Below are 22,626 nucleotides of genomic sequence, written 5' to 3' on the forward strand. Positions count from 1 at the left end.
TTGGGTTGAATTCGAACCCGTGAAATCGGGTATGGGTATTACAAACATCGGTTGGATATTTCGAGGATTCCTTAATTTGTATACGTAAAATAAAATAAAATAAAATAAAAAAATCTCACAAAATTTGGATATAAATTCGATTCCTTGTTTCGCTGACTCCTTCCTTCTCTTGGATTGGTGGGAGAGATAACCCCAACGCAGAATTTCTCCCTCCCAATTACGCCTCTTCTTTCCTCTGTCGGAGGAGAAATCAATTTGTGGATTTGTTCGAGGATGAATATGACTTCTCTAGAAGCTAACGAGAATTCTGTCTTGTCGGAGCAGAAGGAGATGAAGGAGCCACCGCCGGCCTATGTTTCCATGGTGGACCCGTTCCTCGTTGAAGCTCTTCAGAATCATCGTCATCGTCTGACTGGTAAGTTTTTTTTCCCGTTTTGGTGATTTTGTTTGTTAACAGTTCAGTTTTTTGTGTATTAGTTCTTGTTTTGGTTGCGTTAATCTGTTTATGTTGTCGTGCTCGAGGTGGATTTATGCTCTGTGTGTCCGGAGAAATTGGAGGTTTGAAGTTATTGAGTTAGATCTAGTGGGGTTTTGGCTATGTGAATTAGGGTGTTTGTTTGTGTTTTATTGGCTGTGTGGAAGTTGGGAATTTTCGGTGCTTGGCTGATTTAGATCTGGGTCGGGAGAAACTGAACTGTCCACTGTTGGTTTCACTGGTATGAGCGTCGGCAAAGAAACAGAAATGCATGGTGTTGTTTCCGGCATGCTGTTGAACAAAATTGTATTGCTTGCAGATTTTGTTGGTTGTATCCTGAATTGCGGGAGCTAGTTTCTGATGGGTGTTGATTTTGTTCTTCTTGTATTGGTACTTGCAGCAATTGTGATTCGTAACTTCTTAGAAGTACTCTTGATTACATGGCTGCACAATTTTCATTTATAATTAATATAAAAGAATGAATTGTTTGTGAATATTATGATTAACACTTTATGTTGAATTTGCCTTCTAAAGTTCTTCTTTCTTTCAGCAACTATTTGGTTTGTTATAACTTTATGGATCAATGATACCAAATAGACAAGTACGGCCTTCATGTAAATGACGACATAATAGAACTGATTGACCTTTCTTCTCCTGATGGTTGCCGAGTTGATGAGAACCTGGAGGCTGTTAAGGCCAATAGTTGAGGACAATGCAAAGTTAACTTTTTTAAAATAGCTGAGAAAAAATTGCCTAGCAATTTATCCTATGTCAATAAATATAACGGAATCAGAAACTTGATGTTGCATGGATAATAGTTCATTATATCAATTTTAATTTTTTTTTCCTTTGCATCTAAGTAAAGGCAGTATGTTCAGTAGTAAAACATACCATGTTCAATTCATTTTTATTCCTTCACTTCCTCTTTTAAGTTTGTTGTTGTTGTTAATACTTAATTTCCATGCTTTATTCCATACTTCGGCGTCCTAATAGAGGCCGGGCGACATAAATCCGATTACCATTAACAGGTCCTCTTGGGGCAATGGGCCTGCAGCCAAGATCTCGGAATTCAATCATGTTTTTCAATAACGATTCTATTATTCTATTTTTCCTCCCAAAAATCTTGGAATATTTTTCTTTCAAAATATTTTGACTGTTTGAAAATGATTGTCAGAAACTATATTTAGAATTGGCTGTTGCCCAACTGTAAAACATTATGGCAAAATACTACTTTATTTACAGTCTCATAATGATTTGCTTTCCTTATATACTGAGTTACTGACTCTGTGGGATAACTGCTTAGATATTTTTCAGTGTGTTTTTTCCACTTACACATGATGTAAATCATGTCTGGAATTATTTTAACACCCACTGATATGTACCACCAAACTTTGAAGTTTTTCACAATCTTGTTGTCACGATCTTGGGGTGTGGAAAATCATCTACTTGGCTGGTGAGATTTGAACATGATAACATTGTTTTAAGATATTTGGATAATTTCTATTCACATCGTGGAAATTTATTTTTCTCCTTTCTGTTTATTATTTGGATAAAATTGATATATTTTCTTTTGTCACTATTTACCAGTTCTACTGATGGAACTCGATCTACAGAAGTTCTTTCAGAATTCTGATCTACAGATGTTTGTCTTTCCACACTTCCCTACGTCATACCTTCGTCTTGCGGCTCATCGCGTCGCTCAACATTATGGCTTGCAGACCATGATTCAGGATAATGTAGTAGATGGCCAGGGAAGTGGAATTTTGGTTATAAAGAAGCCAGACAGCAAGTTCCCTCATATATGCTTATCAGATGTTCCAGCGAAAGAGGCAGAAAATGACAAACCTGATCAAATCAAAATTGTTATAAGGCATAGAGCTTCTAGAGGTTCCTCAGTTGACGCCAATGAACAGGGGAATAAAGGTAGTTCAGTGAGAACCGTGGAAGAAAGGACAGAGGAGTATGAAAGAGCACGGGCTCGTATTTTCCGTAGTTCAGGTAGTTCTGAGTCGGAAGATGCATTAACTCAAGTTACTTCTGATGTGAAGAACTTAACCCTAGATGAGAACGAGATTTCAAGGAACCTGGATGTGGATGTTGACAAGAGCATCTGCAGCAGGGACACCGGTAGTTCCTTAAGAGTAGCCATTTTTAGGGACAGGGAAAAAGATCGCACTGACCCTGATTATGATCGCAGTTATAAAAGGTAGTGAGACCTTGCATTTCACATCACGGAATTTTTGCAATTTGAATTATTAAGCTGATGTTGGAGGTTCCTTATAGTACTAAAATATAGGCCTCATACCGATGCACTTGCTTAATGGGTAAGACCGATTAACCTTACTTTTGTAGGTGCTTTAGCAGTTTAGCCCAGCCTCCCAATCTAAGTGCCCATCAATCAACATTGATATTGTTTCATGTACAATTTGTACGAGAACAAATCTGAGTTTTTTCTGTTTTCTGATTTGTTGCAGATATGTTAAAAGCACTCCCAACACTCAAAATTTCGGCTTCGCACCTTGTAATTTACAGAAATTCCAGCCTCCATTTGTCCAATATGATTCTGTTTCCCCCCAGTTTCGTCAAATGCCAGTACCTCAGGCTTCTCTTAACTACAGTAGCCCAGTGATGAGTCCTTACTGTGCTGTCGGGGTGAATCAGACTCCTAGGGATGCTTTATATATGCAATGGCAAACCCAAACCATGATGTATGCTCATTCGTATAACCAAATGAGACCCACCCTCTTTCAGGTCAATACCATCTTCTCTTTTCATTGCATTTCAGTAACGGTCATTATTGAAATAATTTAGGGGTGTGCGTAAATTGAAGAATATGAATTTAGGTTGTGCTTGAATGTGATGATTTGATTTAGATAGTAATTCGAAAAATGAATTTGAAATGACACCATCTTGGGTGCCTTTTAAATCTAATACAATTGTCATCACATCTACATAAATTACTCAAGAAGTAGATTTGAAATTCACCCAACAAAAAATAATTCAATCAATCAAATGAATTTGAAATCTTTAACTTCGAATCTCTCAATCCAAGTGCACCCTTGAAGAATTTTAAGTTGACTATCTAAATTCATTCATTTTTTTGGATTCTTTTTGAATTCAACGGATTTGAAACCCCCTTTCTATTGTTTGTTATAAATCAGTGTAATGGAGTTCAAGTTATGGTTAAATGTGGTCATTACAAATTATCGATCAAATCCCTCTCGAATTCAAATCATGTCATCTAAACACAACTTTGAATCATTTTTGTTGCAGCTTTCTTTTCATGGAACCGTCGCAATTTTACATGACTACTCAAGCGCCTTCACAAGTTTTTACTTTTTTTTTCAAGATGGTTATATTTGTTTATTTTATGACTTTGGTGTTCAAGTATGCTATGCAGTCTCCATCGTGATATTATTTTCTCTCTTCTCTCCTTACTTTTCTGTACTTCCATATCATTTTAATGGACGTTTTGCACTCTAGAATTTTTTTTAATAAGATATAACTTACATTTGTGCTTGATGAAAGTCGTTTAATATTCTATATTTCCATAATTGTGTTTTTCTTAAAAATACAACTGAAATGAAACATATAATTACGTAGTTTCGTAATTGTAGTTATAATTTATCCCTATTTAATCTTTGTTGTAGGCCCCCTTCTGTCAGCAGCCACTGAGTTTTGATTACTCCCTGGATCATTGATATTTGGTAGGGAATTCTGTATTAATAGGTATCCTTTTTAGGTGAAGAGCTGGAGACAAACTTGGTGTTATAATCTTGTATCTACTGTTCTGATTGATTTGATGAAGATACTTTTTGCAGCAGACGTACCTTCTTGTTTGTCTTTTCATTTTGCTTTTTCCTCTGTTATTCGTTATATTATCAATGTCATTGGGGTTGGATATTTATGTTTTTATTATTATTATTATTATTATTATTACTAGTAAATATGACGGGAGATGCTGTTTTTATGTCAACATAGTTGGTTTCATATTTCTTTTTATGTCATCTAGTATTTTAGATGAATATTTTTCTAGTGTATATCTTTGTATCTTGATGATCAAAAGAGAGCTTCTCATATGTTACATTGTTTTAGTGAAAAAAATAATTGAACATAATGACAATAAAAAAAATATAACACAAGTATAATATTAGTTGTTACGTTTATGATGTTTTCCGTCTAAAACAAAACATAACATAGTTCAAATAAATCAGATCACATAGAAGATATTCTTTTCTATCATCTCTCCTTACTTTTCAGTACTTCCATATTATTTTAAGACAAAAACTTGTGTGAGACGGTCTCACGGATCGTATTTTGTGAGACGGATATCTTATTTGGGTCATTCATAAAAAATTATTACTTTTTATGCTAATAATATTACTTTTTATTGTGAATATCGATAGGGTTAACCCGTCTCACAGATAAAGATTCATGACACCGTATCAAAAGAGATCTACTCTCATTTTAATTGACATTTTGCACTCTGGAAGATTTTTATATAAGATATTACATTTGTACTTGATGAAAGTCCTTCAATATTTTATATCTCCGGAGCTGTGTTTTTCTTAAAACTACAACTGAAATGAAACACAGAATTGCGCAGTTTGGTCATTGTAGTAGTAATTTATCCCTATTTAATCTTTGTTGTAGGCTCCTTTCTGTCAACAGCCACTGAGTTTTGATTACTCCCAAAATCATTGATATTTGGTAGGGAATTCCGTATTGATAGGTATCTTTTTATGGTAAAATGTTGGGAGACAATCTTTTTACTATTTTTTATTGATTTGATGGAGATGATTTTTGTAGTAGAAGTACATTCTTACTTTTTTTGCCTTTTCGTTTTGGTTTTTCCTATGCTACTCGTTATATTATCAATGCCATTGGGGTCGATATTTAGATTTTGTTTCTGTTTAAAATAATGATAATTATATTTGTATCCTAAATACCATCAAGGCATGCGAAGGGAAAAAAACTTTTGGCCTGAATTATTTTTCTTGAGTTCTCTATTTGTGTTTTTATTTACTATAAAACATTTTTTCCCCTGATTATCAATTATGTTGACAATGTTCGGTTAAATTTGGTGAGTTGGGTAGGCAATTTACCGGGTATGATTATGTTTCTTTCTTGCGAATGCTCGTGACAGGGCAAAAAGGCTCTCGGGCTGGGTAATTCGTACACTTGAAGAGTAAAGAAAGTTAGTGGGGTGTCAGAACGATTTCCAGCGTAGCCACTTCGACGTTCAAGTCAGTTAAGTATCTGCGCAAAGGAAAGTTTTGTAAAAAGAATATATAGTGGGTGTTTGTGGAAATGTTACATGAATCTGTCTAATAATCAAGCAAACTTGAGTATTTATAGGAGAAAAAATAATGATGACATTGTTTTCAGTGTCTGTTACTCATCATGATTAGATAGTTGCTGCTCTGTCCTCTGACACCGTTACGACTGACACTTCATACTGCTTCTAGTCTTGTCACATCGCCTTCACGTACGTTGATTGATATAGTAATGATTTCGAGGCATGCCAAACCATACTTGTGGGCCCAGAGTCGATGTTTGTCCCGAGATGCTCGGGCACTGGTCATGGTGTGATAGCACAGACAAAATCCCTAATCCATTATCTTAGCCTTCTTACACCACCGGGGCTAGGCTGGGAGCCCAGATTTGTACGAGTATGTGCTGTTATAATAAAATTCCTTAGTTACATATATAGAGATGATTTATATAAGAACAATTTCTTTATCTGGACTGGTTCTCTCCACGATAGCCCCAGACTCCCGATCTTTTACTTTGCCCGAGTCCGAGCATGACCTGGGCTCCTTCCGGGGCATCACCACTTCTTCCTTAAATAGTCATGCCCTACTCGTTGTCTTGATTAGTCAGATTGGACTTGGGCGGAGGATCAATTATTTTTTGAATTTAATGGTGGGCTACAGTTGATAGAAACATGACAGAAGCCTTAATAGTTGAGAAGACAGAAATATAACAGACATCACTTCATATTTATAACCCGACTTTTCGTCTTCTCGGTTGACCCCACTCAATTTTCGAGGTTTATCTTGTCCGTCCATTTACTTCGAGATCAATGGACATGATCTCTCTTCTCCCGAAAAATACTAACTACCTTAACTCATTTCGCACTTTTGCATTCCCGCGATCTTGTTCTCATGTTCCTGTGATTCCCACGTCCTTTGCTTCTCTTCGTGACACATGCGCAATGCCGGAAGGTCAAGGAAGTTGGTGACCTGATGACAGAGGATCCGGAGACTGAAGCCCCGATGGACCTCCTTCATTCTCGTAAGTTTTCTTTTCCTTTTAAACACGTCAAACTCTACCTCCTCCAATTTGGGTGCCAAAGGTCATGGCTCCTAGGACCTAGATTCTGCTATGTTGCACTCTGACTCTACCCTCTCTGTGTCCCCTGCTATTGTCTCCCCTATTAGCTATAAGAAATCAGGCATCACCCTTCTTTCCAAGAAATCCCAAAAATTCAAAATTGTCCACCAGGATGCCAAGCCTTCTAATACCCGGGAGAAGAGTAAGGGCAAAGTCTGCGCTCTCTCCAAAACAAAGACCGAGGCCCCAGGTACCCCATAATTTTCTATTATGGCAAGTTCTCTACGTCTGAGGGCATATGAGGACCTTCGAGTTCTCAAATCTATCCCTTCTTCTTACTCCATCCTCATTCCTAGTCCTTTGGACCGAGCTGACCGGGCCCCTGAGGGGTTCTATACTTTTTTCGAGAACAAGTCCATAGTGGTCTTTGGTTTCCTATTACTTCTTTCTATATTGAGGAGGCCCGCTTTCTCCAAGTCTCTTTAAATTAACTTCATCACAACACCTTCCGCATAATTAATTCTTTGTATGTCGGTTCGGCGACCACGCCTTTTCTCTGACTGCTCGAGTAAACATTTGATTCCTTGATGACATTTCATTTTACTTGAAAGACTGGAAAGGACGATATTTTTTTTAACCTCCATTCTTCTTCCAGTCACCCAATTGGCTTTTAATCCAAGCTGCCAACCCAGCCCGAGCTCCCCAGCAACCATAAGACTCATGAACCTTATGTTCGGAGCCATAAGCTCGTGGAGGGGCATAAATTTTCTTCTTCTCTGGTGATTTCCGAGAAAAATCTGGTGGCCTACGGATTGAGTGCCCGAGCTAAGGACACTGTATATCAGGTAATTGACGAGTTCGACGCCTCGGGTACTCAACCCGATATCTCTTCCTTTTACTCTTTCTTTCTTATAATTCCCCTTAATTCTTTATACTTTGATGTCAACACTTGCATGTTTATTCTATATAAGCCCGAGATGCAAGAAGTTTTTGCTGAGAGGCAAGCGATTGAAAAGACAACAAAAACAAGCAGCCCGGAAGGCCGCTGCCGAAAAGAAGGCCTTGGCCAAGAAAGCGGCTGAGGAAGCCCAAGCGACTGCTGAGACCAGAGAAGCTGAAGAGAGATCGACAATAGGCCAAAGAGAAGGTCGTAGCTGAACAGATCACAGGGGATGTATTTACTGTGACCCAGGTGAAGGAACAAGACCCCAGACAACCCCTCTCCCCCCCGGGAGTCCAAGAACCCAACCCCTAATTCACCGGAAAATGAAGGTTGTAGCTGACCCCGAGACAGTCTTCCTTAGCGATACTAACGAGGTGGCTCAGGACTCTACCCTGGTGGTCGGTCTCACACCCTCCCCCTCCATCCGAGTCTCCGCGCAGTAGCACCAACCCAGCCCTCCAGAAGCTCGAGGTAACCTCTTCTTAGATGGGGTTTCCTTGGTGGGGGTGTGACTTGTGAAAATCCTGACTTCTCCTGCCAAAGAGGCCCATCTCTTAGGCCTGGGTCCCAATCATAAGCTGTTCGAGGACTGATTTTCTAGTAAGTTTCTTTGTTTCCGATTTCATTCGGATTCATCCCTCAGAACTGATTTTCGAGTGAAAACCATATATACGTCTATAGACCTGACTTCCTACAGACGACGTCAATGATGATACCTGACTAAATTAGGTGAGTTGTGTGGGCAATTTACCTGGTCGGATTATGTTAATTTCCTGCGAATGCTGGTGATCGGTCAATATGGATCCCGGACTAGGTAATCTGTACACTTGAAAAGCAAAAAAAGTTAGTGTGGCGCCAAAAAGATTGTCAGCATAGCCACTCCGACGTTGAGGTAAGTCGAATATCCGAGGAAAAGAAAGTGTTGTATGGAGAATATATAGTGAGTGTTTGTGGAAATATTAAGGAATCTGTCTAATGATCGAGCAAACCTTAGTATTTATAGGAGAAAAAATAATGATGACCATGTTTCAGTTCTCGGCCACTCCTCATGATCAGACAGTTGCTCATGTCCTGTTTTCTGACACTATTACGATTGACAACTCATATTGCTTCTAGTCTTGTCATATTGCCTCCACATGTGTTGGTTGATATGCTAATGATTTCTAGGCATGAGGATCCATACTTGTGGGCCCAGAGCCGATACCTGTCTCGAGATGCTCAGACATTGGTCATGATGTGAGGGCATAGACATGATCCCTGATCCATTATCTTAGCCTTCTCACACAGCACGGGCTAGGCTGAGAGCCCAAGTTTATACGAGTAAGTGCCGGTCTAATTAGCTTCCCTAGTTGTTATTGCATATTTAAGGATGGTTTATATAAGAGTATTTTCTTTATCCGGACTAGTTCTCCCCTGATAACCCCGAATCTCTTACTCTGCCCGAGTCCGAAGATAATCATGTCTTATCGGGCTTCACCTGATGTAATATTTATGTCTGAAAGTGAAGTAAATATATTTTCGGAATAAATATAAAAAAACTACTTTAAAATCATAACTCGATTTAAAGAAAACTAGTGGGAGAAATAAGGCACACACCTTAATAATAGTGAAACTGCTCGGGCTCCCAGAGATTTGCGTGGGTTGGCTGGCAGTAAAGCAATCAATTAATCTATTTTTTTTTTGAGGAATTAATTAATCAAATTCTGAGTTCATGGATAAGTGAATAATTATTTATTTATCCCACAATTTTAAATTCCTGAGTTTTTTTTTCATTTATTTGTCAGCGAATCAGGATTTTAATTAGGGAAATTTATTTCTTGTTATTTGATGGTATAACTTCATAATTTTCAGAGAAATGTATGTTATATATATTTTTTAAGAATCACCCTGTCTATGTATTGTTAGATACACCATAATTGCACACGAGCCCTTCTCAAAGAATCCAGTGAGTGCTTTGGTGATGGGATTTGCTTGGATAAATAAACGATTCTTCCAAGAATCGTGCTGGTGAAGTAAGTAGTTGCTTCACTTATTATTTAATTCAGGAGTAGGTCTCTTGTGAGACGGTCTCACGAATTTTTATCTGTGAGACGGGTCAACCTTACCGATATTCACAATAAAAAGTAATACTCTTAGCATAAAAAGTAATACTTTTTCATGGATGGCCCAAATAAAAGATTTGTCTCACAAAATACGAGCCGTGAACCCGTTTCACACAAGTTTTTGCCTTAATTCAGATACAACGTTTTTCCTCCAAAAATTTGATATGAACCAAATAAAACAATAATAACAACATTATTATACAAGCACAAATTGTGTGCATGGAACACACACACACATGAGATATCCACAGATGGAATGAACTAGCAAGATTTAGTGGGAATATGATTGACTACCAAACCTATGGATCATTAAATTCATCGATGGACCAATGTTTCACGAAGTAAAAATAACCAAAATGATCCGAAGGAATTGTTCGCCAAAGTGTGGTATGCCTGCTTCTTTTGAAACAATAAAACAAAATCAAAATGCGATAACCGAATCAATGATCGAAATAGCCTAAATAGTTTTGGTAAAACTGTATTTTACAATACGCATATCCTACCAGTCGGCCTCTCAAAAGAATGTCTGTAAATTATTGCTGTTAGTGGGGGAAATTGTGGGCTTATCTGCTTTTTTTTAAGCTGATCCGACAATAGTGTTTTACCAAAAAAAAAACCTTGTGATTCTAACTCATGNCCATCAAGAACACCTAAAAAGACAAAGAAACACTAAATAGTCTCCCAAAAGACTGAATTTTTCACAATGTCAAGAACCTTGAATCACTTATGAACTGCATAATCCCCCTCGGAAAAGTCATCAACTACTGAAACTCAATCATCCCCCGTTGGAAACAACGTAAGAACTTTCCTCCCGTTCGTGGTGCCAGCCGGTTCCAAATCTTCCACATACGTGAGAGGCACCACAGAACCACCCATTCTCTGACCCTGCTGCTGTGACTGCCTCAAAAATGGACGATCAAATTGCCCATTTGGCGGTGAGTGACCAAATGGCCTGAACTGCTGTTGATGCCCTGGACCTGCCGCCACCACCGCCATCGGGTGGTGGTGCTGCATTGGCGCCGCAACCGGTACAAACGGCAAGAAATGCTCTGGATTCCCCCTGCCGTGGTTCAAAAACTGAGCTGGCACGGGGGAGCTCGCAAATAAGTGGTCCATGGCCGGATCCATGCCAGAAGCAGACAATCCCGCCGGACTATTATTCCCGATGGCGCTGCCATTTCCACCATTGGAAATACCTTGCATTCGCTTCAGATATAGCCTATACTTCTGCAAATGGCTCGCTACATTCTCTCTAGTTAACCCATCAACACTCATGAGCTGCATTATAGTCTTTGGAACAGCGTTCTTGATCCCTAAATGTGCAACCGCATCTACAAATCTCTTGTGCAGTTGTGGAGTCCAAACGAGGCGCGGCCGCTTGAGGGTTCTTGCGGGCTCGTCAGACCCGGCAGCCCCACCTGATCCGCCTGCGGCGCCACTCAACTCCGGCGAGTCAAATTCAGCTGAGGAATGGGCAGTTGACTGCGGCGGAGGAGGAGCCGGTGTGTGGTGGTGGTTAAGGTTTTGATGTGGGCTCGCAATGTTGAAAGCTAGCGCAAGATCAGGAGTAATAAGGGATTGGTTTAAGGGCATCAATTCCTCGGGCGAGGGCAATTCATCTTCCCATTTCGTAAACCAATTGGATTCTTCTTCCCTCATTCCTCTCCTTTTGTGCCTCAGTTCTTGGATTCACTTCCACACAAATCTTTTCTTGAATAGGGAAAAAACTTCAGTACAAAAATTTACATCATGAAAAAACAAAAACAAAACAAAACCCCTTGTCTTCAGAAATTCAAGATCAAGAGCCCTTAAAACCAAGAAAACGTTAACCAAAAATCACAAGGAAAAGAACCAACTTTTTTTTTAAAGAGAGTGCGAGACAAAGATACAGATAAAAAAGAAGAGTCGGTTTCAAGTTTTAAGGGTAATGAAATCTCAAGCATAGATCAAATTATTACGATAGCTATATAATATAACAAAAAAAAAGTAGAAAAAATGGGGGGGCTTCATTTTTCACCTTTGAATTCTGCAGATATTCATTTGTGGAAGAAAGAGTAGAGGGGGAGGGGTGATGATCGAGGTGGATCTGGTCTTCTTTGTTTCCACCTTTTGTTAATGTTACTGTTGCAGATGCTTTTCTTCTGATTTTTATGCGTGGGGAAAGGGTACTCTGGTTTTCGTTTTCCACACAATTTTGTATATCTATATATACAATTATATTTTCCGGGATTCTGGGTGGGTCTTTATTTTATTTTTGTATATCTATTATATATACATGTAATCTAAAGAGATGCTTCAAGTGCTTATTTAATGACAAAAACTTGTATGAGACGGTCTCACAGGTCGTATTTTGTGAGACGGATCTCTTATTTAGATCATTCATGAAAAATTATTACTTTTTATGCTAAAAGTATTACTTTTTATTGTGAATATCGGTATGATTGACCTGTCTCACAGATAAAGATTCGTAAGACCGTCTCACAAGAGACTTACTCTTATTCAAGGGTAGATTTTTATCAAAATAAAAATGTTTATCTTTAAATATATCATTAAAATGTACTTCGAACGATACAACTAGAATGAATTTTAAATAACATAATTATTCGATGAATTTGAAACTCATCTTATTTAATATAAAATATTATACAAACATGTAAGAAGTCTTCACACAATAAAAATATATTTAAAATTCATAAATTTGAAATATATGGGTTTAAACAAAATATCAGGGTATTGTCTTACGGAGAGAAATTCGGTGGACTAGTTTGTTTTTTCAGATGTTTGTGCAAAAGGATAAACATTAATTTTGAGAATCAATGAAAATAAACATGAAAGATAAATTGGGACCCAAAATGTAATGATATTTTTGTAGAAATTAAGGATGTCATGAGAATTTTGAATTCGACTAAACAGCGTCTGAATTTTATTTCAAGATTTAGGAAATTTATGTTGAAAGAAATAAATTCAATTCAACTATAGGAATATTATAATTTCAAGAATTAAACCTATAATTTGGCTTCTTTTTTTATAAAAAAAATTAGCAATCAAAGAGGTTGGTCTTAGAATTTGGGGCGATAATATGGCGATTGTAATGCACGCTCCAATGTGCTGTCTTTGAGCTAGAGTTGTGCATTTATTTATGACATTTATTATTTGTATATAAGATGATATTTGTACTTTGTTTGTTGGTTTGGACTTTGAAAATTCCCAAGTGGGAAAAAAGGTGAAGAGTTTGAAGAAAATGCTTAGTAAAGTTCCTTTCATAACATATACATATAAAATAGCTTTTTAAAAATTAAATATTTGATTCCCACATTAACTTATAGGAATTTAATGTACTAGTATTCCTTCAACTTTTTTTAATACATAAATATTATATTAAATAATGATAACATAGGATTTTTGTTTATGTGAATGGTTTTTCCAATAATATTCTTAATTTATATGAAAAAAATTAATATATATATATATATTAATTATATGAGTAGGTCTCTTGTGAGATGGTATCTCATATCTTTATTCGTGAGAGAAGTCAATCATGCACATATTTACGATAAAAAATAATGTTTTTGACACAAAAAATAATATTTTTTCATGAGTGACTTAAATAGAATATTTGTATCACAAAATTAACCATTGAAATCGTCTCACATAAGTTTTTGTATAAAAATAATGTATCTCATCTGCATACATAGATTTTAAAAAAGATTATCAAGAATACTCATAATTTTTCTAAATTAAAATCAAATTTCTTGTACCTTCAAATTTCCATTAAAGCTTTCATTGTCAAAATCGATGTATATTTATTACCCTTTAAAAGAAATTCGGTATTTATTACCTTAGGAATTGATGGGTTCATCTTAGTAAAAAATTAAAAATTTAATGGATATGTTTCAAATGACATCAATCTTGAAATTCACCACAATTACTACTAAAACTGAATAACTTGATACATAATAGATTTTAATTATCTTGAATCCAAGGATAGATTTAAAATGAAAATTTATCCCATTGATACTCTGTTTAGCACAAATTAAATACACTGGTTCCATACTGAATTATCTACTCCAATGCTAGAAAAATTCGACCCGAAGAAATCTTATCTTATCTTAATTGACAAATGTCCAAGGATGACATGAAAATAGGTATACATAGGAAGTGAACATAGATAGGTCTACAAAGATCCAAGGCAATGACATGAACCCACCCAAGATGTAAAATATTATGTTCTTTTTCTGTTACAGGAGAAATATCACAGCCAGCATCAAACAAGATAATGCTACATGTACTGGCCTTAGGAAGAACCTCGTTGCGATAGAAGAAGCAATCGGAGCCGATAAAAAAGAAAAGCACACACACACAAGAAATCATATATTCATCGACATGGTAAATAATACTGAGTTCCAAAAGGAACATTCACTTTTACTTCATCACAGAATTCCTTTTCCATGGGACTAAAGATGCTTTTCCCCGTTTTTAAAGTCCCCATTGAAAGAGACTAAAAGATTCTGAAGAAAAAGATAACAGCAGCGATAAGTCAAAAAGACTTGAGGTGAAAGGAAGAAAGAACCTTTGTAAGGAAGGTCATGCGAATGACCCACAAAAACATCCAAAATGTTAAAGAGCGGAAAAAAAAGCATGTAGCAATCTCTAAAATTCACATTTCAGTCCCTTCTCCTTTGCATATCAACATGGGAAAATTTAGAGTAATGAAAAAGTAATATTTTTGGCGTACAATGTAACATTTTTCATGAATTGGGTCGAATCAGATATCTGTTTCACATAATTGAGCCGTGAGACTGTTTCACAATAATTTTTGTCAAATTTGAAGAGACGATTATATTTTTGGAAAAAAAATGTCACAAGACAAAGTTATAGAATTATCTTCCTTAGATGTTGCAGGATTGTATGTAGGTAGCACTACATGTTTCAAACCTTTCTCTCAAATATACCGATTGTTTTTCCTTTTTCGGTTGTCCAATTATATAGTTAAATAAGGGTAAACTAAGAAATTTGTTTTTCCAATTATATTTTTAATTTGCGTGAAAAAGCAAACGAGTCTATATATTTCGGGACTGATGTAGTACTAAAATATGTGACCATTGGCATCACGAGAATGGAAAAAAATTTTCAATGTGTACACATTCTAGTCTATTCTAGAGAAAGCATTCTTTTCATGTCTTAAAAAAAAAAAAGACAAGTGTTACAATGAAATCATACAGAAAATTAATGTCCATGAGAAAATCGATTTCTTGCTGCCACGTCCTTGAAGCCAGACCATTATTTTTGTTTTGTCTCAGAAGAATGTGTAAAGAAGTGGAAAAAATCTCATTATAATGATATCCCACTAAAAGGATGTCCATAAAAATTCAATTTCTTGATGCTATGTAAGAAATCCTGCCAACCAGAAATGTCTAAAATGCGGAAAACGGACTCCAAAGTCTTTGTGTCCGATTGATTAGAGTAGCTCNCTGAAGAAAAAGATAACAGCAGCGATAAGTCAAAAAGACTTGAGGTGAAAGGAAGAAAGAACCTTTGTAAGGAAGGTCATGCGAATGACCCACAAAAACATCCAAAATGTTAAAGAGCGGAAAAAAAAGCATGTAGCAATCTCTAAAATTCACATTTCAGTCCCTTCTCCTTTGCATATCAACATGGGAAAATTTAGAGTAATGAAAAAGTAATATTTTTGGCGTACAATGTAACATTTTTCATGAATTGGGTCGAATCAGAGATCTGTTTCACATAATTGAGCCGTGAGACTGTTTCACAATAATTTTTGTCAAATTTGAAGAGACGATTATATTTTTGGAAAAAAAATGTCACAAGACAAAGTTATAGAATTATCTTCCTTAGATGTTGCAGGATTGTATGTAGGTAGCACTACATGTTTCAAACCTTTCTCTCAAATATACCGATTGTTTTTCCTTTTTCTGTTGTCCAATTATATAGTTAAATAAGGGTAAACTAAGAAATTTGTTTTTCCAATTATATTTTTAATTTGCGTGAAAAAGCAAACGAGTCTATATATTTCGGGACTGATGTAGTACTAAAATATGTGACCATTGGCATCACGAGAATGGAAAAAAATTTTCAATGTGTACACATTCTAGTCTATTCTAGAGAAAGCATTCTTTTCATGTCTTAAAAAAAAAAAAGACAAGTGTTACAATGAAATCATACAGAAAATTAATGTCCATGAGAAAATCGATTTCTTGCTGCCACGTCCTTGAAGCCAGACCATTATTTTTGTTTTGTCTCAGAAGAATGTGTAAAGAAGTGGAAAAAATCTCATTATAATGATATCCCACTAAAAGGATGTCCATAAAAATTCAATTTCTTGATGCTATGTAAGAAATCCTGCCAACCAGAAATGTCTAAAATGCGGAAAACGGACTCCAAAGTCTTTGTGTCCGATTGATTAGAGTAGCTCAACAGTTAGATTTTACTGAGAAGTGTCATGTCAACATAGTAAACGAAAGCAGATTGGCAAAAAATTCAACAAACCAATTTCTATTTCTCGGTCAAGCTTTCCAGGCCTCGTAAGCGCAGGCTCAATGCTATCATGCCGGTTTGTTGCAGCAGCAGCAACAACTAGTATCCCATTGAAGAGAGTAGCAACCACTCTTTGAGAAACCTGGTCTCCTCCATCTTTGCGTCCAATTCATCTATGAAAATCTGCATCCCAGAGTGTTAAAATACTTCCACTAAGAAATACGATATTGTATTTGTCCAAAATATAAATTTATTCTATAATAGAGCAAACACACGTGATGCCGCCGGAGCTACCAAAAGGGCTTACACCAAGGCATTCGTACTCCATCCAACAACCATGTTTTAAATGTAATCTTATTACACTTTCAACAAATTTAATATATATAATTTCATGAATTTCGTATGATCCAACTACACTATATAAAATTTTTCTACTCAACTTTACCAGTTGGACATTAAAAAATCAACGCATTCCATTGAAATAATTAGTTTTAAAGAAATAAAAAGATCCAAAATCAAAATTTATCTACTTTTATAAACAAGAAAAATAGCAATTTAACGCAGCAGGCACAGCGAGCCTGGCTTTGTTGAACACTTCATCCAATGCTTGTTCACTTTCTCCTTGGTATTGACTGATAATTTCAGGTCCACTGACTACAAATAAGGTAACACCTGCATCATCAGCACATACTCTACACAAAGTCGTGTTATGGCACAACTTCTCCTTGCTGTTCTCCATCACATTAATACGTGTAAACCTTATATGACTTTTTATACAAGGTAGGATATCACTGAGTTTCATAAAACATCTATTAATAATGATTGTATGGTGAAAGAACCTCAGATCTATGGGATATAATGATATAGCGGTACAATCAAGGAGATGCAGGGCCCCATAAGACAAACCCAACACGCAGTCCAGCATAAGATAAAAAGAATTTCCCTTTGAGTGTTGTACAACTATCAAGATCAAGTCCAACCAACTCGACAAAAGAATCAGGTTAGATATATACCTTGCAACTGAACCCTTCACAGCTGATGAAACTATAATATCTTTCAAAGCAGTAAATTATTTGGAAAGGGCTTCCAACGTTGAGACGCTGACTCCCATACTCTCTATGTTACATCCATGTCTGAGTCAGAATTTCTTGGTAATAGCAAAAGAATTTTTGTTCCCTGATCTACAGATAAAGCACACACCACTTCTTTACTCAAGTCTGGAGCTCCAGTGGCAGAACCGTTATTTGTATTATTCAGATTCTGACCAACTGAAGACAATTTTCCAGAACCTATGACCCGGAATACACATTTCATGGAAAGTATTGGGACTATAACAAAATTACCAAGGAGTAAACTTCGTGAACATGACCATGAGGCATTGCAAGTTTCTAAAAGTTTCCTAGAAGAATCATCCTCCAAAATTTCACATCAAGAATGTCAATAGATTCATGAGATATATAAGTTATCTTTGATGCTAACGAGCAGGGAGAGCTCACTTTAGGCCACGGAACAGATGGGTCTTTGGATATGAAATTTTATCATTTTCAACCAGCCCAAGTTCAACTTCCGTGGATAAGTCATAGTGAGATGATGTGGCACTCTCCAATTGAATTTTACTCCTCAAACATACCGGAAATAGATATAACTCCTTGCAGCCTTCCGATGAGAAACAACCATCTGAAAGGCCAGATGGCTTACAGATTCCATTTTGAGTCAACTGAAACTCCATAGGACAAACAAAAACAGTCCTGCCAGAATCTGGACAACCCAGTGTACATAAAAGGCTCGAAGACAAGTGTACACCATTCTTGAGAACCTGTCCACAAAGTAAAATTTGATATTCTACCAAAAAGATGTGACAGTGATATTCTACCAAAAAGATGTGACAGAAAAGAAATCGAATATAATTGCAAATAGCAGAATGAGATAAAAGTTTCTGATGACAGCAATCAGATAATCGGCACAAAGAATTCATGACAAACTGTTGGAAATATGCCTTAGTTACGTTTAGTTAAAGATTTGCTAAATAATTGGTCAATTGACCAAGTCTTTAGGAAATAATTTTTGAATTATTTTGAATTGATATTAGGAAGATATTTTGGTTTCTGTTTTGTTTTTTTTAACTCTATATAAAGAGTATTGCAATGAATAATAAAATGAAGTATTCCAAATACATTCTTTTGTTGCTTTCCACCATAAACTTTTATACTCTATTTTTTGTTGCTGTAAAACAACAAAATGGTATCAGAGCTTTCTTCTTGAGGGACCTTTTGAGTGGAGTGAATCCAAACACATAACCCAGATTCAAGAATGGAAACCGAAACAAGTTTCTCCCATATAGCACCACCAATTTTTGATGGCGATAACTATCAAGTCTGGGCTATTAAGATGACAACATATCTGGAAGCATTAGATCTTTGGGAAGCTATAGAGGAAGACTATGATGTACAACCACTGCCAGAAAATCCTACGATGACTCAGCTTAGGATCCACAAAGAGAGGAAGACTAAGAAGTCCAAAGCTAAAGCCTGCCTATTTTCTGCTATTTCGAGCACTATCTTTACAAGAATAATGAGCTTGGAGTCAGCAAAGAATATTTGGGATTACCTCAAAAAGGAGTACCAAGGAAATGAAAGAACCAAAAATATGCAAGTACTCAATCTAATCAGGGAGTTTGAAATGCTGAAAATGAAGGAGACAGAAACCATCAAAGAATACTCCAACAAGTTGCTGGGTATAGTAAATAAGGTGAGGCTGCTTGGTAAGGACTTTTCTGATGAACGAATTGTGCAAAAAATTCTCGTATCTCTGCCTGAAAAATACGAGTCCAAAATTTCTTCGTTAGAAGAATCTAAAGATCTGTCAAGCATTTCCCTGGTAGAATTGGTGAATGCATTACAAGCTCAATAGCAAAAGAGAATGATGAGAAGAGAAGAATTAATGGAGGGTGCCCTTCAAGCAAAGGCAGAAAGTTTAGGAGGAGGTAAAGATGGCAAAAACAAAGATTGGACCTATCCAACATGCCCATATTGCAAAAAAACAAACCATCCTCAAAGGAGGTGTTGGTGGAGGCCTGATGTCAAGTGCAGAAAATGTGGTATTATGGGACACATGGAGAGGGTTTGCAAGTCCCAACAATCTGAAGAGGCAAAGGCTTCTACTGAGCAACATGAAGTGGAGCAACTCTTTGTTGCAACAAGCTTCTCATCAAGTAGCTATTCTAACGATTCCTGGTTGATCGACAGTGGTTGCACAAATCACATGACTAGTGACCGAGAGCTCTTCAAAGAGCTTGATAAAACAATTACTTCCAAAGTAAAAATTGGAAATGGTGAATTTCTTCCTGTCAAAGGGAAAGGAACTGTGGCTATAGAAAGTCTAACAGGTTTGAAATACATTACTGATGTTCTATATGTGCCTAATATTGATCAAAATTTGCTTAGTGTTGGCCAGTTAATCGAAAAAGGCTTCAAAGTTATATTTGAAGACAAATGGTGTTTGATCAAAGATGCAAAAGGTAGAGATGTGTTCAAGGTGAAAATGAAAGCAAAAAGCTTTGCTTTAAATCTCTTGGAGGAGGAGCAAATAGCATTTTCAATTACAGAAAGCAATGCAGAATTATGGCACAAAAGGCTTGGACATTTCCACCACGATGGACTTCTATATATGCAGAAACATAACTTGGTGAAAGGTGTTCCTTTGCTGGAAGACAAGCTATCTGATTGTGTGTCATGTCAATATGGCAAGCAAGCCAGAAAACCATTTCCTCAAATAACATGGAAATCAACACACAAGCTGCAACTTGTACACACAGATGTTGGAGGACCTCTTAAAATGCCATCTTTAAATGGTAGTAAGTATTACATTATATTTATTGATGATCATACCAGATTTTGCTGGATTTACTTCCTCAAAATCAAATCTGAAGTTGCTAGTATATTTTGGAAATATAAAGCACTTGTGGAAAATCAAAGTGGTTGCAGGATGCAGAAAATAAGGTCCGACAATGGGAAAGAATATACAAATAACATATTTGAAAAGTTCTGCGAGGAAGATGGCATTGAACACCAACTCACAACTCCTTACACCCCACAACAGAATGGTGTAAGTGAGAGAAAAAATCGAAGTATAATGGAAATGACAAGGTGTTTGCTGCATGAGAAGGAATTGCCAAAAAGGTTGTGGGCAGAAGCTGCAAACACTGCTGTTTTTTTGCTGAATAGGCTGCCTACAAGAGTTTTGCAAGAAAAAACTCCATTTGAAGCTTGGTTTGGTTATAAGCCAAAGTTACAGAATCTAAAGATTTTTGGTAGTCTTTGTTTTTCTTATGTGCCACAGGTAAAAAGAGACAAACTTGATAAAAAAGCTGAACCAGGAGTTTTTATTGGATACAGTGATTCTTCAAAGGCTTATAGAATTTTCCAACCACAAAATGGAAAAGTTCTTGTGAGCAGAGATGTCAAATTTATGGAGGATAAACAATGGAACTGGGAGGAGTCTGTGAAGAAGCCATTGGAAGAACCATCACAGTATTTTGATGATGACATAGATGATGTTCCAGTTCGAGGTACAAGATCCTTATCTGATATTTATGAACGAAGTAATGTTGCTATTTTTGAGCCTGCAGAATATAAAGAAGCAAAGAAGGATGACAAGTGGATTGAAGCAATGAAAGAGGAGCTCAAAATGATTGAAAAAAATGACACGTGGGAGTTGGTGGATAAACCTCAACACAGAAAGATCATTGGAGTCAAATGGGTCTACAGGACCAAACTTAATCCAGATGGTTCTGTGAATAAATACAAAGCCAGACTTGTGGTCAAGGGGTATAGTCAAGTGTTTGGAGTAGATTTCTCAGAAACTTTTGCACCAGTGGCACGCTTAGATACAATTAGAATGTTGCTTGCTTTGGCTGCACAAAAAAGATGGAAGATTTATCAGTTGGATGTAAAATCTGCATTCTTAAATGGCTATCTTCAAGAGGAGATTTACGTAGAGCAACCTGAAGGATTCCAAGTCAAGGGACAGGAGGAGAAGGTCTACTTGTTAAAAAAGGCCTTATATGGTCTTAAGCAGGCCCCCAGGGCCTGGTACAGTAGGATTAATGAACATCTTCAAAGTCTTGGATTTGTTAAAAGTCCAAGTGAAGCTACATTATATGTAAAAGGGACAAATGCTGACTTAATTATAGTTTCTGTTTATGTTGATGATCTTCTTGTTACAGGAAACAATGAGGAAGTAATAAAAGAATTTAAAGTTGAAATGCTCAAAGTATTCGAGATGACAGATCTTGGTCTAATGTCCTATTTTTTGGGTATGGAGGTGAAACAAGATCGTGATGGAGTCTTCATAAATCAAAAGAAGTATGCAAGGGAAATACTAAAAAAATTTCACATGGAAGATTGCAAAAGCACCAGCACACCAATGAATGAGAAGGAAAAATTTAGCAAAGATGATGGAGCAGAAAGAGTTGATGAAAGCAAATATAGAAGCTTGATTGGTTGCTTGATGTATCTTACAGCCACTAGGTCAGAAATAATGTTTGCTGTAAGCTTACTTTCGAGGTTCATGAATTGTGCTAGTGAAGTGCATTTTCAAGCTGCCAAAAGGATTGTAAGATATATCAAGGGCACAACAAATTATGGCATCAAATATTCTTACTGTCAGTTTTTTAAGCTTCATGGTTTTTCTGATAGTGATTGGGCAGGTTCTCTTGATGATATGAGAAGTACAACAGGTTTTTGTTTCAGCTTTGGATCAGGTTTTTTTTCGTGGTGTTCAAGGAAGCAAGACGTGATAGCTCAAAGTACAGCAGAGGCAGAATATGTAGCAGCCAATGCTACAGTAAATCAAGGAATTTGGATAAGAAAAATACTTGCAGACTTACACATGGAACAAAATGAAGCAACACAGATTCATGTAGATAACCAAGCTGCAATTGCAATTTCAAAAGATCCTGTTTTTCATGGCAAAACCAAGCACTTCAAGATCAAGTTGTTTCATTTAAGAGAAGTACAAAAGAATGATGAAATCAAATTGTGTTACTGCAATAATGAAGATCAAGTTGCAGATATATTAACCAAAGCTCTACCAAAAGCTAGATTTGAAATGTTGAGAAACAAATTAGGTCTATGCAGCTACTAAGGCAAGGAGGAGTGTTGGAAATATGCCTTAGTTACGTTTAGTTAAAGATTTGCTAAATAATTGGTCAATTGACCAAGTCTTTAGGAAATAATTTTTGAATTATTTTGAATTGATATTAGGAAGATATTTTG

At 36.5% G+C, this 22,626-nt stretch overlaps 3 protein-coding genes across 4 annotated transcripts; 2 read left to right on the top strand and 1 right to left on the bottom strand.

The window, feature by feature from the left end:
- The first annotated feature begins 149 nt into the window (after positions 1-149).
- Positions 150-4,300, top strand: LOC140991476 (uncharacterized). Its single transcript, XM_073461441.1, has 4 exons — positions 150-415; positions 2,063-2,681; positions 2,950-3,226; positions 4,126-4,300. The coding sequence occupies exons 1-4, from the start codon at positions 274-276 to the stop codon at positions 4,174-4,176; spliced, it is 1,089 nt and encodes a 362-aa protein (XP_073317542.1). The 5' UTR covers positions 150-273; the 3' UTR covers positions 4,177-4,300.
- A 6,199-nt stretch (positions 4,301-10,499) lies between these two features.
- On the bottom strand, positions 10,500-12,062 carry LOC140956407 (transcription factor MYBC1-like). 2 transcript variants are annotated; one of them, XM_073413141.1, is made up of 2 exons: positions 11,874-12,062; positions 10,500-11,561 (listed from the first exon to the last, which is right to left on the bottom strand). In XM_073413141.1, the coding sequence occupies exon 2, from the start codon at positions 11,513-11,515 to the stop codon at positions 10,628-10,630; it is 888 nt and encodes a 295-aa protein (XP_073269242.1). In that variant the 5' UTR covers positions 11,516-11,561; positions 11,874-12,062; the 3' UTR covers positions 10,500-10,627. The 2 variants fall into 2 exon arrangements, with proteins under 2 accessions (XP_073269242.1, XP_073269243.1); XM_073413142.1 differs by having other exon boundaries at positions 10,500-11,566; positions 11,874-12,042.
- Positions 12,063-18,823: 6,761 nt separating this feature from the next.
- LOC140991278 (uncharacterized) lies at positions 18,824-19,261 on the top strand. The gene has a single exon (XM_073461204.1). It carries the CDS (start codon positions 18,824-18,826, stop codon positions 19,259-19,261), a length of 438 nt encoding a protein of 145 aa, XP_073317305.1.
- Positions 19,262-22,626: the final 3,365 nt, after the last annotated feature.

Source organism: Primulina huaijiensis, chromosome 13 (assembly GCF_012295235.1).
Source record: "Primulina huaijiensis isolate GDHJ02 chromosome 13, ASM1229523v2, whole genome shotgun sequence".
In the NCBI taxonomy this organism is placed as follows: Eukaryota; Viridiplantae; Streptophyta; class Magnoliopsida; order Lamiales; family Gesneriaceae; genus Primulina; species Primulina huaijiensis.